At 41.7% G+C, this 17,260-nt stretch overlaps 1 protein-coding gene across 1 annotated transcript; it reads right to left on the reverse strand.

Annotated features, from left to right (window-relative positions):
* Window positions 1-5,108: 5,108 nt before the first annotated feature.
* On the reverse strand, window positions 5,109-16,320 carry zbtb38 (zinc finger and BTB domain containing 38). Its single transcript, XM_034114481.1, has 3 exons — window positions 15,586-16,320; window positions 14,903-15,064; window positions 5,109-8,746 (listed from the first exon to the last, which is right to left on the reverse strand). The coding sequence occupies exon 3, from the start codon at window positions 8,744-8,746 to the stop codon at window positions 5,576-5,578; it is 3,171 nt and encodes a 1,056-aa protein (XP_033970372.1). The 5' UTR covers window positions 14,903-15,064; window positions 15,586-16,320; the 3' UTR covers window positions 5,109-5,575.
* Between the last annotated feature and the right edge of the window lie 940 nt (window positions 16,321-17,260).

A 17,260-nucleotide genomic window follows, 5' to 3' on the forward strand; every position in this document is an offset into this window, starting at 1 on the left:
CTGCTGCTTTAAAACGTGTGGAGGAATATTAAGCTTCCCTCTAAAGACGAGCACTTCATGCTGGAGGTAGATGGTAGGAGTGTATAAAGGGGATGTAATACCTGTATTGAGTGTTGCTCATTATCCAACGCCAATGCTCCCTTTTATATTTACATGCTCTGCTCAACGAGGACTACTTTGACTTGTGGAGAAGTTCAGCTAGCTATTGATTGATTGATTGAAAAGTTTATTAACAGCTTGTATATTGGGTACAGTACAGTACAGCTCAAAACATACAATTGTTAAGGGGATGCAGACCAGAGAAAGACTTTCGTCTTGTTTACATCAGGGTCCCCCCATTTCCAATTCATCATATCATTTAAGACATATAAGACATATTTGACATACAGATGGCTTATTTACAATTTACATACAGGTGGTTTTTTACATACAGATGGCTTATTTACAATTTTCATTTTAGATTTCGTTCTAATACATCCTAGCCGGACATTTAAGACATACCAAGTCTACAGATATACAGTTAGTAACAGAGTCTAAAATGCGAGTATATACATAGATGGGGGGGGGGAAGCTGTCCATTGTACGACAGGTTGAGATTTGTACCATTACCGGGGCCAGTTTTGCAATGCTTTCCCCCGAAGGTGCTCTTTAAGAGAGGTTTTGAAGGTAAGTATAGTTTTACTTTCCTTTACAGTTGTGGGAAGAGCGTTCCACCTTGATGTGGCATAATTGCGAAACGTGTATTCCCCTTTTTTTGTGCCAAATCTGGGTTTTACATGATTTGTGGAGCTCCCTCTGGTGTTATGATCATGGTATTCCTTGACCTTTGGGAAGAATTTTGACATGTACATGGGTACCATAGAGGTGTAGTGGATCTTGTAGACCAGGCCCATTGCAAGTAGCTGTACTCTGTCGTCTACTCTAAGCCATCCTAGGTTGTCAAAGTGGGCAGAGGTGAGGTGGGTTCTAGATGAAAGGTCAAGCAGTAGTCTGACCAGTTTATTTTGCGATGTTTGAAGTTTTATTTTTAGCGCCTTGGAGGTGCTATGGTACCATGACGTGCAAGCATAGTCATAGTACCCTTGAATGAGTGCTCCTGCCAGAGTTTTCAGGGTGTTTTTGTTTACCAGAGAGGAGATCCGGTATAGGAATCTAGTTCTTTGATTGACTTTTTTTATTACATTGGATGCCATTTTGTCACAGGAGAGGTTTGCCTCAAGAATAGATCCTAGGTATGTAATTTCCTTCTTACTTGTGACAATAATGTCACCCACTGCAACTGAGAAGTCGTCGGATTTGCTGAGATTATGTTTCGAACCGAAGAGAATGGACTCTGTTTTACCCAGGTGTAATGATAATTTATTATCGGCGAGCCAGGTGCAGATTCTGCCGAGCTCGGAGCTGAGGGTTTTTTCAACCTGCAATCTGCTCCTGTCAGAGACCAGCAGGGCTGAGTCGTCCGCGAACATATTAATATTAAGCTAAAGAACATATAATAATGTTTTTTTTGGTTAACACTGCCTGTATTCAGTTGTTGGAAGTTACATTAAGTTCAATTTGAGGTACTTAACTTGAGTATTTCGAATATAAGCTTCTTCTACTACTCCAATACACGTTTAATTTAGCCCATTACTAATATTATTGAAAAATGTATTGCAAATCATTGAATACAACAAAGTGCTAATGTCCCTAAAGCTGACTAGGGCACTTTTAAAATGTATACATATACATAAAACACCTTAAGGTTCAAATTTGAGGTACTTGAACTTAACTTGACTTGGCCTATTTCCATATGTGCTACTTTTTATTTTGCACCTTTTCCTCCACCTTATACCTCAATTTGAAAGATTCAGTAACTTCACACACTATACACACAATATGATTCTGAAATGGGTCATTCTGCACAAAGACAACTTATACTTTTTGGTCATTTTGGTATAGTTGGATGCTAATACTTTTGTACTTATATCTAAGTTAGATTTTAAATGTAGGGATTTATCATAGCAGCCTATTTTACTTGAGTATAATATCTAAGTAACATACTTCTTCCAATACTGTCTGCATAAGACATGTGTTTTGGATATACATCACCGGGTGTGTATGAATTACCACTCCTTTTTTCAGGCTTATGAAACTGGTGAGATCTTAACAATATTGCAAAAGAAACCTTACAAAGGTCACAAGCAAATGATGGAAAGTGACGCTGTTGAAATATCTGCAAACATCACAGCTATGGGATCTAGAAAAAGTTGGCAGGCTAAATGAATGCAAATTTTGATTTTAACCAAAGAGTGCGAGATTTAGGTGCCTTTAGAAACTACACAATAAGAGGAAAACATATCTGGTGAGACCACGGATGGGATTTTTGGGGGGACCTCCCAAGTGTATAAGCAATATTGCACAAGTTTTCAAAATCTTAGATTCAAAGATTACTTATTTACATTCATCTCAATCAGTAATCAAATCTCATTGGATGATAACATTTCATACATCATTTCATGTTCCTCTCTTTCCAGATGATGTTCGTTTTGATTGGATAAAAAAGCACGACACGATCCTCATCACCGATAGTAGCAGGAAGGCTTGGAGGCAACCAGGTATGCATTTTAATCTATTTATATGTATTGTCTCCTGTTTACATGTAGGTGGCACTAGTTTACAGCACTTTTATTAAGATAACTTTTGCTCGATCTTTTGAACTGCAAATCATGTCACAAACTTCTCAGAAACATACTGGACATAAAGACTCTTCATATAGAATATTTCACGTCTTTTAATCTAATATAGTCGATAAGTTAAGGCTTTATAAAGCACATCTTTGTATTTGAAATCCCGTAATAAATTAGACCAATAAAACATTTCTAAAGTGTTTTACAACATCAAAAAAATAAGAACTATTTATCATTATGTGAAGTCCCTCTTGGATTTGTATCATATTTTACAAAAGTAGCTGTTGTACAATATAGTGATTATATCACCCGTTCCTTACTAAACAATAATATGAATATTTAACATTAAAACTAATTGTTTTACTTATCTCAAAGTGCATATATAATTGGGAGGGATGAACCCCTCTTTAATGGTCACACATGCAGAGCACACAGCACACACAGTGAAATGTGTTCTCTGCTTGTAACCCATCCTAGAACCAGGAGTCTAGTACTAGGAGCAGTGGGCAGCTATTGTACAGCGCCCGGGGAGCAAGGGGATGTCCGGTGCCTTGCTCAAGGGCACCACGGCAGGGCAGGAGGTGAACTGGGACCTCTCCAAGTAGAAGTCCACACTCCATATTTAGGTCTGGTTGGGGACTTGAACCAGCGACCTTACAGCTCACAGTCCAAGCCCCTACTGACTGAGCCACTGCCGGCATTGGCTCCTGATGCCATTAGCTATGTTAACTTGTCATGAATGAAACATAATTGAAAATGCTGCTCACGTTTAATCTGGAACAGTATCACTTTTACTACATGAATTGCTGCTATCAGCATTTAAAAAGTATTAATTATCCTTTATTAAACTAATGAAAAATAGCCTCCATGGCATAACCAGTGTGTTGAGCAGTGCCTTGTACCTCAAATTCATGATCCATCTGTTACATCACGCGCCAAGTCTTAGAAAGAAGCAAGGAATTCAGAAACATCTGGAAACTGTGTCTTGAGGCCCAACTATAAATACAGATGTAGTGTGTGTGTGTGTGTGTGTGTGTGTGTGTGTGTGTGTGTGTGTGTGTGTGTGTGTGTGTGTGTGTGTGTGTGTGTGTGTGTGTGTGTGTGTGTGCGTGTGTGCGTGTGCGCGCACACGTGTGTGTGTGTGTGTGTGTGTGTGTGTGTGTGTGTGTGTGTGTGTGTGTGTGTGTGTGTGTGTGTGTGTAAGAACGAGGGAATGGACTTCTCAGATGGGCGGCAGGTCCCTTAAGGACCGGGAGCAGCAGATAACCTCCATGTGGATTTATATTTAGGAAATTCTTTGCTCTGAACAGGATTTTTGAAAATACGACCGTTAAAATCCTACTTTTTTTTAAATGTTCCACTCCACACATTTACGTTTTAGCTGTCTGTAATGATCCTCTTTATTATCTGAACATTAGTAAGTGTGATTAGTCAGTGGTTAGTCAAAAACTGTGAGTAGAGAGTACTTTGCATTTGATTCAGAACCAGGCCAAAGAAGGACAGGGTGTAACTGTTTATAATATCAACAACATTTATTTGAATAATTACATGTTTGATACATATTAAAACATACATAAGTGGTTACTTTCATCTCAATAGTTCCATGTGTTAATTAGAAATCTTAATATATCAATCAAAGTATTTAACAATCAGATAAGCATAGTCTAACTATAAAGTGCAACTCACCAGGCCAGGTAACTGAACGTGAAATTCAAAAGTGTGACAGTTCATACAGTTTTCTTCATATACAGTATATGTAAAAAGTGAAGATGTCACCACACTAGGCAGCTTTTCAGTTCTCCAACACTTCGTACCCATCCTATTTAATTGCTTTAAGTCATGCCAGTGTGTCTGCCATATATGCATAGAGAACAGACAAAGTAGAGTCTGTTTCAGAAGGTCCTATCAACAAAAATAACACTCCGTTGCTGAGTTTTGGAGGGAAGAAATGACAGCGTATACTGGTATTAGTGGTGCATTGCATTTGTACTGGTTGGTCTAAAATCCTGCAGCTGGAGTTGGATTTTTGGCTCAAAAAGTGAGGAGAAGCTCACCAACCCTGAACAGTTTGAGAAATGTACAGTCTATTACAACTCCTGTCATATTCATGTCCCCTTAAAACAGTCGTACACACATTATTGTCCAACTTTTATAAGTGGACATGTTGCTACGGAGTATGTGTGTGTAAAATAGAGCATATTGCGTACTGCTAACAAAGCTAACCTGGCAACACCTGGAACACCTCAACTTTTGTTTGACGTCATGTACAGCTATGATTTCCAACTTCCCAGTACAACTGGTACGCACCATAGGTCCTTATTGTTAGTCCTTTCAAAAAACATTTCATTAAGCTCGACTGCAAAGACAACACTCTCACATTTCCTCACCAATAGCAGTGGTTTAACGTCAAGTATCTTTCTCTTATTTTGCCAATTGATTTCCTCAGAAATCTTCAGAAAAATGGCTCCTCTTTGCACGTCCATTTCTCCGGCTTGTGTATAGAAATGTGGCTACCTTGAGTTTCAGAGTCATCTCTCCTCAAGAGTTTATAGGAATTATCAAGATCATTGTGACTGGTCGTTTTTTGCCCCATCAAAATGTCCTTGTTGCCGTCACTGTCTCTGTCACAGATTTGCTTTTTTGAGATAAGATGCATAGATTGCTGTGGATTGATCCTTTTTTTCGGCATTTTATTTTTCACCCTGGAGGATGTCAGGGAAAACACTGTGCCAATGCACGGCGATAACGGACTTTTAATTTTGGAGTATGACATGTCTTGGTAGGTCGGTAAAGACACTAAGTCACCTGTCGTGTCCTCAATTTTAGGATTCATTTTATCAATGGAAAGATATTCTTCGTCCACTCGTTCACTTTTTATTTCAGCGTCCCTTGGTTGCCACTGTTTTCTATTTTATGTCTTGTTTAGTATCTTCACTCAGGTGTGCAGAGTTTTGAGAGCACGCTGTGAAGTTGTCAGAGTTATATCCCTCCTCGTTTGTCTCCTTGTGTTTTTTCTCATGGCTTCTCTTGGTGGCAAGATAAAGAAACCGTTGGGGACAGAAGGAGCAGCGATACTTCTTCTCTGGGTTGGGGCTCCGTGATGTATTATCAAAGCAGGAGCCATTCTCCATACAGCTGCTGCAGATGTAATCCCCACCGGCCGGTGCCTCACCAGGAGGACCTTGTTTACCGCATGTGCGACAGAAACATGGGTGGGAACCAATAACATGAGCTCTCAGACCTGTCTCTGTGATGAAAGAGCTGTCACAGATGTCACAGATGTAGGTGGCTCTCGGGCTGGAGTTCTTGCTCAGGCTACGTTTCATTTCTCCACTCCCACCGGACGTGCTCTCTTCTATCAGCCCACTACTTTTCTCGATGTGGGCCTCACTTGCAGCCGTTCTATCTACAGATGTTTCAGGATAACCGTGAAACAAAGCCTTTCTGCACTTGAACCTCAACTTCTTTGTTTTCTTTTTGGATTTGTAAGAATAGTAAGGACGCCACAGCATGTCGGCTGTGTCGCAGTCATTGGGATCTTCGTATGTCTTCGTATGCGCTTTGGCAGAAGCGACTTCCTGTCTCAGTCGGAGCCGAGGGCTCTCCGAGGTTTCCCGTGTTGGAAGACACTGACTGGAGCTCTCCTCTTCACCCAATTCTCTGATTCTCCTTTTCTTTCTGGGGAAGAGCTTGGAACCTTTGATCTGGCGGCAGATTATGGCCTCATTGCCGATTTTCACTGTTATCTGACAGAGCGGCATGGCGGCACCATCCACAGATGGACCCGGGCACGCAGGTTTGGCGATATATGTTTCAGTCTTTGCCCCTACCTTTTTATCGTATGCCAGATTCTCATTGCTTGATTGAAGAAGCTCCTTGGTCATATCCTCAACCCTTTTTGCAGAAGCTGATAGCTCACCTAGCTTTTTAACAGTGTTCAAAGAGTTAAAGAACGGCACATTATGACTGATGTGCTCTGAGTTACTAAGTACTGTAGGATCACCTTTGAAACTTATAGCGGGAAACTCAAAGTCAATGTTTGGTGAATTTTCATTCTCCGCCTCTTTTCTTTCCAAATCACTGTGGTCAACATCTTGGTCACATGGCTTGTCAAAGCTGATGCGTGGCATGACAGGTGACACCATCTTTGGAGTTGCCATGAATGTCAGAGGGAATGAAACAGAGTCAGACTTACTGATGAGACCGTTTTCTTCAAACGGAGGGATGAGAGAGTTGCTCTCTGGCGGGGCTTTGTCACCTGTTTCATCAACCTCTGAAAATGTCTGACTGTATGTCTTGTATTTTCTCTTTCTAAACTTCATAGGCAGAATCCTGTAGAGTTTGATTGGATAAACACTGGCTTTCAAACCACCGTTAGCGGACTTTTTCTTAACAGCTAGATTAGGATCAATGCCGTGAAAAGACTTCTGATGGTTCTTTAAGATATAATATGTCATGAATGTCTCCAGGCAGAAAATGCACTGATAGCGGCGTTCCCCTGTGTGCCAGATTTCGTGCTTTGTTCGATACTCTGCCAATGCAAACACTTTATTACAATAATGACAGGGGTATGCCCTCTGCCAGGAATGTACATTTTCGTGCCGCTTCAGACTGGATAAGGTGATGTAGACGCGTTTACACACACTGCAGTTGTATCTCCTCTGACTGCCGCCTGGTCTCACCGCCTTCTCGTTCCGTGAAGGCTCTGATTGGTCCATTTCAAGGGGCTCTGGGGTGGAGAGGTCAGCAGAAGGAAGCTGTATTGCGTTGCTCTCAGTGTTAGGCTCGTCTGAATCTGAATGTAGTTCCACCTCTTTGGTTGATATGTCAGAAGAATCCTGTTTAGGCGAGCTTCTCACAGCCTTGGGACAGACCTGCTCGTGGTTGCGCAGCCGTTTGAGGTGTATGAACTTTCTGTGACAAAACTTGCAAAACAAATGACTGATAAAACGCTTTTTATGTACTTCTGAGTGAACGGCGAGAAGAGCCTGATTTGTGAATATCTCCGGACATTGTTCACATGCGTATATTGAAATGCTTTCTTCAGTGTGAGGGGAAAGGGTTGGTGGATCTAACTCCATTTGAACATTGTCAGTGGCTATTGGTAGCCCGGGGCCTTTACATGTTTCTGTTTCTGCTTCTGAACTAAGAGGAGGTGGGGTCATGACTGCAACAGGTGCTTTAGAAACACCATCAGCTTCTGTCGGGGGTTTTGTATTGGGTGTATCTGCTTGCGATTCAGCTGGTCTTGGAAGTATACTTCGACACAAATTTAGTCTCAGCCTGTGGCGCTTTTTGAGCGGACCTGCGTTCCTGTAACTGAGTTGCTTTGACTGAGATATTGCTGGCTTAAAGACCTTCTTGTTATCCCACTGACTGCTGTCTTTGCCTTCAAATGATGTTATCACTGCATATGAGTGCTCTGAGAGGGTGTGGGTTGTCTCATTGTTCACATTGAGGCAGGAGGTTGTAGGAGAACTTGATGGAAGCTGTCCCACCTCTGGAGACTGCCTCTCCCCTTTGGTTTGGACCAGAGGGGTGAAAAGATTGGTCCCAGAACACACTTCATTGATAGAGAAGGCGTTGGTGATGCGTGGCCCCCTGTCAACGTCCTCAGGCCTGGAAGCTTCCTGTTTCGTTTTTATTGACACTGTGGCTTTGCTACCGTCTGTGGATTTCACACATTGGTCCTGCCTCTCTTGTTCTGCAAGCTTCTCCAAAAAAGGAATGCCAAGTCTTTTTCCAGCTGCTACCAGCACACGTGTGTCCTCCACACCCGGCGATGTCACCTTTGAGCAGTAGATGAAGTTCAGGATACTGGCAAACACCTCGGACTTAAGGTCCATCAGCTCCAGCACTTGGTCGGAGCTCCATGTCTCAGGTGTCGTCAGAGCGTTCCTGAAGTACCCGCTGCAGGCTGCCAGGATGTTCTTGTGGGCCCGAAACTTCACATCCTCCACCACGATGGTAACGTCGCAGAAGAGGCCTTGTGAGCGCTGCTCATTGAGCTTGCTGAGCACAGTGTGAGGATGAGCACTATCCATCAGGTTCTGAGTGCATGGAGACACCACAGTCATCTAAAAACAAAGAAGAAAGAGAAAAAAATTGTTACTCAGATTTCATCAAAATGGTGGATCAGGCTGTGATTTTATATAAGAATGAAGATGTGAGTACATTTTGTTTTTGTAATGTTTTAGCTGTTCTAGTGTTTTAACACTAGATGGCAGTAATGTCCTGAGAGATGAGCTCCAGTGCCAACAGTCTGGAAAACAGACAATCAATACGTCATAATCTCCATCTTGAAATAAATAATAAATACATTAAGTGTTTAAACCTAAATGAGTGAAACATGTGCTGAGTTAAATACAGAATGTAAACATCAATACATAATATATGGAATGGTGGATGCCTTTATTATACTAGTTTTTGCCCCTACTATCCTAACTCTTTTATTTAATTTGTTGTTATTCTTGTTTCTCTTGTTAAGATGTTTTTAATCTCTTCTAAGGGCTATATTTAGGGATTTTTATTTAAAGCTTTTCTCATTGTATTCGGAAAACCTTATTAATGTAATACAGTCACATTGGGCTATCAAACATTTGTCAGTGCTATGATTGGAGCAATGATTGTTTGAGTAATGTCTATTAATCCTATTGTCAAGATGCCCTTGAGCAAGACATTGAACTCCTGAATGCTGCAGCGGGTTGCACAAGAAAACATCTAGATGGCAGTGTGTTGTACAATACTGAGATTACATAAGAGTACTAAAAGTTTGACATTTCGTGGAACTACATGACTCAATATATGAGTCAATAATGTTGCCATGTTTCATATTTGAAGTGTTCATGTCATGATCAACCCAATTTCATATTGCATTAATCCCAGAAACAGAAGTCGTGAGATGATTTCTAAGACTTGTATTGATGAGAAGTCTTTGCTTGCGCCTGCTAAAATAAACTCAGTCATAGATTTCTCTCTCATTATTGCTGATAATAACTCAGTTTGGGTGGTAAATCCATTCCGTGTACTTCCACAGCTCTGCAGCCTGGTTTAGTTGTCATGACAGTCTTATTATTCTCATGGCCTGGGTTAATATGTAAATTACATGCAGACAGTTACGCACTAATGACTAATTTGCTCCCTTTTTCCGTTTTCCGTCAGTTGGCAGTAGTGACATCCTTTCACTTGTCCCAGATACATTTTTTTGTCAACCCTAGCAACTTCAGGAAATAATTCATTAATGCCTCATGAGGGAAATGGCAGCCACTGATACAATGTAATGTAGCACAGGAGCAGAATAATCCCTGCTTTAGATACACTAACATTTTGGGCCTTTACAAAGCAGCAGAAATGCTTAAAGTATTGTACTAAATACGTTATCTTAAAAGGCCCTATTGTGACATGTTTCCATGCTTTAATGTTCATAAAGCTCTTTACTTTTCTCATACGGCCTGTACTGCAGCACCTCTATTCAGTTCTATTCTATTCAGTCTGCTCTGATTGGTCAACTGCTTAAAGATGTCTCTACCCTTAGCCTATCACGTACAATGTGTTGGAGTGCTAGCAAATATAAGCATTACATAGGGATGTCACTATGTTACAGAAGTAAACAAAGGTGTCCTATGGAGGCGTTTCAGACAGGGTGTGTGGGAGAGAAACTCCCTCTGGAGGGGACACAGGGATTTTGTCCTTTGCCGACCATTTACATGCACAGAAATCCATATAACACACTACAGGAAATGGAAACCCCAAAAAGCATAATAGGACCTATTAATGACACAAACTTAGTCCTCCAGTTATAACACGCGCTGCACAGATTTCTACCCAGACAGGCAATGCATATCGACATGGCAGCATTTGTGGATAAGTAAGAAACTAAATTATTTCCAACATTATAGAGGAAGTCAAAGTTCATTCATTCTCACTTTAGAAATAGGAAGTTCTAACTTTGGCCTACGCATAACAGAGTCATGGTAGTTTGTCTATAGTGCATGGGTCTATGAGTCATATAGCATGTCTCAGGCTGACTGCATTTCTGCTCTCAGCTTGCCTTTGTAAGGGATGAATCATCACACCTGCATCAACGCTATTTAAATATCTGACATCATCCTCATTTAAGGCTGCAATGAAAGTCATACAGCGGTGGAATTTCCTCCTTGGAAGACAATTCAGCAAACTGCTACTCTGAAGGCAGAGAGCTGTTTTCAAAGTCTCTCTGTTGTAAACTTGTTCTTTGTTCTTGGTGCTTTACGAGTGAAAAACAGGTCAAAAAGAGCTTAATTTGTCATGATATGAGATTTAGGCCGTTTCTCAATGTCGAGTAAAGCTGCTGCAGAGCCACTATTTCAAGTATACTATGTCATCGAGTGGCGCCGAAAGCTGGGCATTTGAACAGTCCTTCGGCGCCACTCGATGACGTAGTATACTTGAAATAGTGGCTCTGCAGCAGGTTTACTCGACATTGAGAAACGGCCTTAATCTGTTTAAATTATACTGTGAAGATGGTCCCAAGCTATTTTAAATCAAGAGGCAGCTCCATTTTATATCTAATTTGTTTCGTGTTTTAAAAATGTTATCTCCCATACGCATCATCATTTGGAAATGAGTTACATTTTTTTATTTTAATGGACATACATTCACAGTATTGCTCATTTACTTCCAAGGAGTTTACGTAACTAATCAGTGATTTCATTTAAAAAAAAAAAAAAATTCAATTTTGTCCTCGTGCAACAAATACAATATGGCCGCCGTGTTTTTAAGCCTCTCCATCGGCTGAAAACACAGCCTCCTGCCTTCTTTCTCAGACAGGCCTCCGTTGTCATGGCAACATGCTATGGCGCAGCACTTATTGGGATTCAGCCTGATAGCAAGTGAGTGTGTTTAGCTGTCCGGGGGTGTTCGGTCCCCTCTCTCCCACAAACATCCTGCCCTCTCTGAGAACCTGCCGCTCGCAGCCGTCCACAGAGCGACGAGGTTTGCCTTTGTCTCTGCTTCAATGTACTTTGTGTGTATGTGTGTGTGTGTGTGTGTTGGTGTGTGTCTTTGTCTGCAGCAGAAATGCTACCCAAAGGACTTTCTCATCTGATAACAGCAAGTGATGTGCCACGGCTTTGAACTGATACCTGCTGTTCACATAAACGTTTTTTCATCTATGTGGCTTTTTTTACTTAACCACTGTAATTTCTCACACTTTACACCAGTATTGTTGTGTATTGTATAACACATGCCGAGCGGAAATGTTTAGGATTGTGCCACACCCACCCTACACTTTCCCTTCAAAGCTCATGTGATATTATTATTTTTTTTACATCTCAAACTGTGAAATAAAAATCCCCACACAGCAAACCACAAACCAAGAAAATGACAGTATAGTATAGACACAGTGTTGTCAAACAAAGAGCGAAATGTCAAAGCAAAAGCCACTTCACGCTTCTCTGCAAAGTGCACTTCCGCTCAGAAACAGGTAACGAATTGAGGGAAACCGTGCAAACATACCTTAGAAAATCTGAGAGAATGATGCACGGCGACCAGGAAACGGTGTCATGCAGTATCCCTTCTCTAAAGCCCTCAATATACAAACTATACGTGAAAAACAGTTTTGTGAAAGCAAAGCGAAAGTAGTTTTCTTTCTATGATGGTCGCTGAAACAGTGGTGCTGTCAGAAGCAGAGCTTTTTCTGACGTCTTTCTTCCTCTCCCTCCCTCTCTGTGTGCAGATGACTCCCGTTTCACCGTCCTTCGCCTCTCTCCATGCAGCCCGGGTCCTGAGCTACATCTGCCCTGCCGTCCTCTGGCTCTCCATCTCCTGTCCTACTACACCAACAACTCGCAGTTCATACGGCATGTAGCTAAACCCGGAGTATGGGTCTGTCTTTTGTGCTAGCTGGGCAACTGAAGCGTTCGTTGTGGAGCCACTGAACAGGAAGCGGCAACTTTTATTAAGCGTGGCAGAGGAGTGTAGGGAGAGCGGAGAGATGCTGGGTGCTACATCACACACCAGCTCTGTGCTCAATGATACAGCCTGATAGAAAGCGCTCAGCTGCATTGCTGGTGGCAGCACAGAGTGAGGGGTACGCTGCTGTACTAATGCTGAATTAAATATCTCCAGCAGTATCCCGCTGCATCCATGTTGACCAGAAGGAACAACGTAATTTGCATGACACAAAATCATCTCACATGCACCTTGAATGCATAACGCTGCACCATCTGCTTCATGCACACACATCGTGTTTCCGTGCAGCAATATATAACACCAAAGCCTGTGCTTGCGCAGACACTGTGGTTAGGTAATGCAGAGCCAGAGAGAAGATGGAACTGTCCTATTGTGCATCAGAGCAGTGAGAGGACAGATGTTCATCCATGCTTTTTCTCACTATCGCAGTGAGCTTGCAAAGTGAAAGCGTGGCTGAGGGTGGGAACAACAGTCCTGTTATTAAAAGGGGATTCTCAGTGTACCTATATAGAGGCTGCTGATTGATGCAAAGGCAGCAGATGCGTCAGCACTGCAGACGAGGGGGAGGGGAGGAGGCTGAACCCGACGTGGCACTGTGAGCCTCTCGCTAGCCTCTGAGGACACAGGCAGCTCTTTAATTTACACAACTGAGTGCAGTCATATCACTGTGTGGTCTTCTCCTAATGCTGGCTGAGACCCACTTTACAACAGTTTGAAATCAAGTGCATTTCTTGTACCGATAACTTCAAAAGACTGAGTAGCAGGTGCCATATCATTATGCAGGCTCGTACTCATTGCCCTAAAGGAAGGAAATAAGCTATTCATGGGGTGTTTGTGCTTTTGGTCTTAGCTGCTGTTATGTCCTGTTCCTTTTTCTGTCCCCGGTACATTACATTGTGTTGGTTTCGTGATGCACAAATACTCAGTCTTCTATTTTTGCTGCTGACAGCCTCCTTGAAGACCCCTATATTAGCCTGGGCAGCAGCCAGAGTACTAAGTACTAAATAACAATCCAAGGCAAAAGTGGCTTCAGTGCATACTTTCTATAACTGGAGCTATACAAGCTACATTTGGAAACCTAGGAGTGTGGGGGGGGGGGGGGGGGGGGGGGGGCGGGGGGGGGGTTTGGCTAGAATAGAAGTGGGATGCAGCAACCACCACAGCTGATTGATTAACAGAGACTGCTGTCAGTCAAACATGTCAACGTCATAGAAATAACGTTTAAGTCACAGCAAAGACAGACATAATATGAAGTCACATGAACAAACAACACCCAAAATATTGTGAAGGGATAGGAGTAGTTGGAGGTTAACTCTAGTTATATTTATGTCAAGCCAAGCCAGGTTTTATTTAAAGATAATATATACAGTTTTATATTTGTAACATTTAACATGGCGTTTCTTTTATTAGTAACTCTGATGATTTGAACTGGATGCAGGTTTTGATGGTGGGCAGACTGATAATTTGTCAACAACCTAGTGGTCTTTCTAACATAAAACAATCCCCTAACATTGCCTGTACGCTATGTACTACTTATACTTGTCCAATAATTCATGTAAGCTGAAGTTCATCTGCATTAAGCCAAGGAAATAAAGGCTTTTTAAATGATTTTGAACTCCTACATATGGTGGACTATTCAGCCATTGTATTTTGAACTGCCTGGGCCATCCTAAATATGTTCCATAATCTAGTGTTGACGGGATTGAGAACCATTATTCAAGCTATGTTAATTAAGCTTTGTTAATTTAATGGTTTTCATGTAGTCTTTCTAACATAAAACAATACTAACACAATCGTAATAATGCATGTAAACTGAAAGGCACTTGCGTTCATCTAGCATACACGGTCCACGGGATTGAGAACCATTACTAAAGCTTTATTTTTTCAAAGAACTGAGAAATCGTTCCAAATTGGAATCAAATCACGGCCATTACTGAAAGCTGAAATATAACTGTTTTGTGGATCATTTGAAATACTTTGTAAGCAGCACCCTTGTCATCGCAGCTAGTTTGTGTCAGGATATACAGGCCTGTGATGCTCCGTAAGCTACAGCCTGTAGAGACGTCGATCAGCAGGGAGGAAGAGCAGGCCTCATCCTCATGCTCAACGCATTCACACTCTTAGCATAGAAAGACATTCATCCCTGGTAGCATTTATGTGACTGCCATTACCCGCACTCACACTTTGAGTCGCCTATACCAAGATGTCTCTGTGTGGAAGGTCTTGTCTCTGTGGAAGTCTCTCTGGTGTTTGTTTAGGAGGAAAAAGACAGTGACTATTACCCGGCTCCCGTTCTCCCTTTGGAACCAGATCAGACCTTCATCATCCTCGCTCTTCCCGTCTGTGTATTCTGGTTTCCTGATTGGACTGTGTTGAGCTGTCTTCTGGAGGGCTGCTGCCACTGCTGCGTCACTCCCGCTGCATCTCTGACCCACAAAGAGGAGCTGTGAAGGAGGGGTGTGTGGAGGCAAAGGATAAGCTGGAAAGAACGGCTCCAGCAAACAAATGGATGAGGCTTCCGCTCTGCCTCGGTTTGGGGCCTAGTTGCTGCGACGGCATTCAGGAAGTGGCTCTGGGAGACAGATCCTTTATTGTTACGTAATGAATATTTTTCCTCCTAGACCAGACTCGGCTCAGAAGGCGGTATCCAGTGTGCAGTAGCTAATAATAGGCCATAGTGGCGACCAGTCGAGACTGTACGCAGTTATGTCAGATCATTCCAACACCTAGCTATCATTTGGATGGAAGACTATTTAATATTGAGGGGAGTTTTAAAATAACACAGGAAAACCACACAATGTTCTCGTCCCTTAACACCGGACGATTACTAATGCTTGTGTTTCTATTTTTGTCATCCTTTAGTGACAATAAGAATCAAAGACAGTATTTAAGTCTGTCTTGCTAACATTTATTGTACCATATGTTGTCCACTAAGGTACCTGTTAGAAAAAAAAGTAGTGCATACCTTAGTCTTAGGTTACTGTAGTTGGCTTGTACAGGTTTCAGTTGAGGTAGGACCGGTGTAGCTGATGCCCCTACAGAGCTGTTTGTGCAATCCAGAAAAGTGTGTTCTGGTCTTTAGGCCTGGACATGGTTACCAGAATTACTTGTTTTGCACACGTTACCTAAGGGTTTATTTGCTTATCTTCCTCCTCCCATCATCTGACTCTAGTTTTCATTGCCATGTTGCTCCCTCTGCTGGCTGCACACATGACAAGCACAGAGACCATGTTAAACCCAGGCTGGCTGTAAGCAGAGACAGCATTGAGCGCAGAGGGTTTCAGCAGAGGGCGCAACAACCGTTATCTTGCAAATGTAAACAGGAAGTAGGCAATATGATGACTAAATGTTTGTCTGCAGGACTCTGGTTGCTAAAGTGTATATATAAAGGCCTTTTTGGATTAGTTAGTTAGTTAATTTTTGTATAAGGTTTATGACTCAGGAAACATGATGGGATAAGGTTGTAATACACGATGTTCTACTTTTTATTTACTAGTAATATTCCAGATTTAAACTCTTTGCAACATACACAATTTTCAAGTAACATGTTTTTATCCATTGAATACCGGTGTCAGTTGTTGTCATCCAAAGTACCCATAATATACTTTTTTCTTTTTACATACATGTTTAGTTTATTCGACCTAACAGTCATCTTAAGAACACTCACTTAAACTCACAAATAACACTGAATATTGCTTCACAAAATACCACATGAATACTGACTAATCATCCTCTGTAAAAGCATTTGTATTACAGTTGTTTTAGAACCGTCATAAACTGTTCAATTGCTTTACTGCTGGCCCTTACGGCCACTGGTGTGGAAAAAGGTAAAAAACATCTTCCTCCAGCCCATGGCACCTGCTATGCCCTCCATGTCCCTGGTGAAGTCAGCACAGCCATTCCTCACAGTCTGCTCCCAGAACTTCTCAGAGTCGCAGATCTGGTAGGGTCACAAAAGATAATAAAACACATGCAGATTAACAGGTGTGGTTATCAGTGTACAAATATACATGGGAACAAAGGTACACATCAAAGAGAGGGAAAGTGAAATGGAAAATAGCACAAGGGGTCATATGTAAATGTATAATTTTAAGAGGCTCTCACCTCTCTGAATCTCTGTGAAACTTGTGCCAGCTGTGTTGTATCTTTCAGCTCTAGGTTGGCCAGGATTTTGAGCAATATGTCATCGGTTAAGCGCTCCAGGTAATCAAACTTCCCTTGACAAAGTAACTTTGTGTGTTCAAGGATCCTATCCCCGAAAAAAGCTTTAACTTCTCCTACAGATGAGAAGAATGAGAATTTCCATTAAAGCAAATGCTGAGCACAAACAAGTATTGTTTTTTTTTTAAGAAGTGGAAATATGTTTAGTATCGCAGACAAGTGTATACAGCAATGATTGGACATATGTTCTAATGAAGAATCCTTACGCTGTAGCTTTTTCTGATGTAGGAAGTCATGATGGGATATCTTCTGCTGTTTGGGTGCAGCACCCCTGCAACCAAGTCGAACAGAAATCGTCCAAGATGTCAATATTACCTGAAATTTGAATAACAGTACGGGCAGAGTGAGGACATTATTACTTTATTCCAAGAGCTTATGGTACATATAAATGCCAAGGAATACTTATGTTAGGTTAGGTT

The sequence above is a fragment of the Trematomus bernacchii genome, unplaced genomic scaffold, assembly GCF_902827165.1.
Source record: "Trematomus bernacchii unplaced genomic scaffold, fTreBer1.1, whole genome shotgun sequence".
NCBI lineage: Eukaryota > Metazoa > Chordata > Actinopteri > Perciformes > Nototheniidae > Trematomus > Trematomus bernacchii.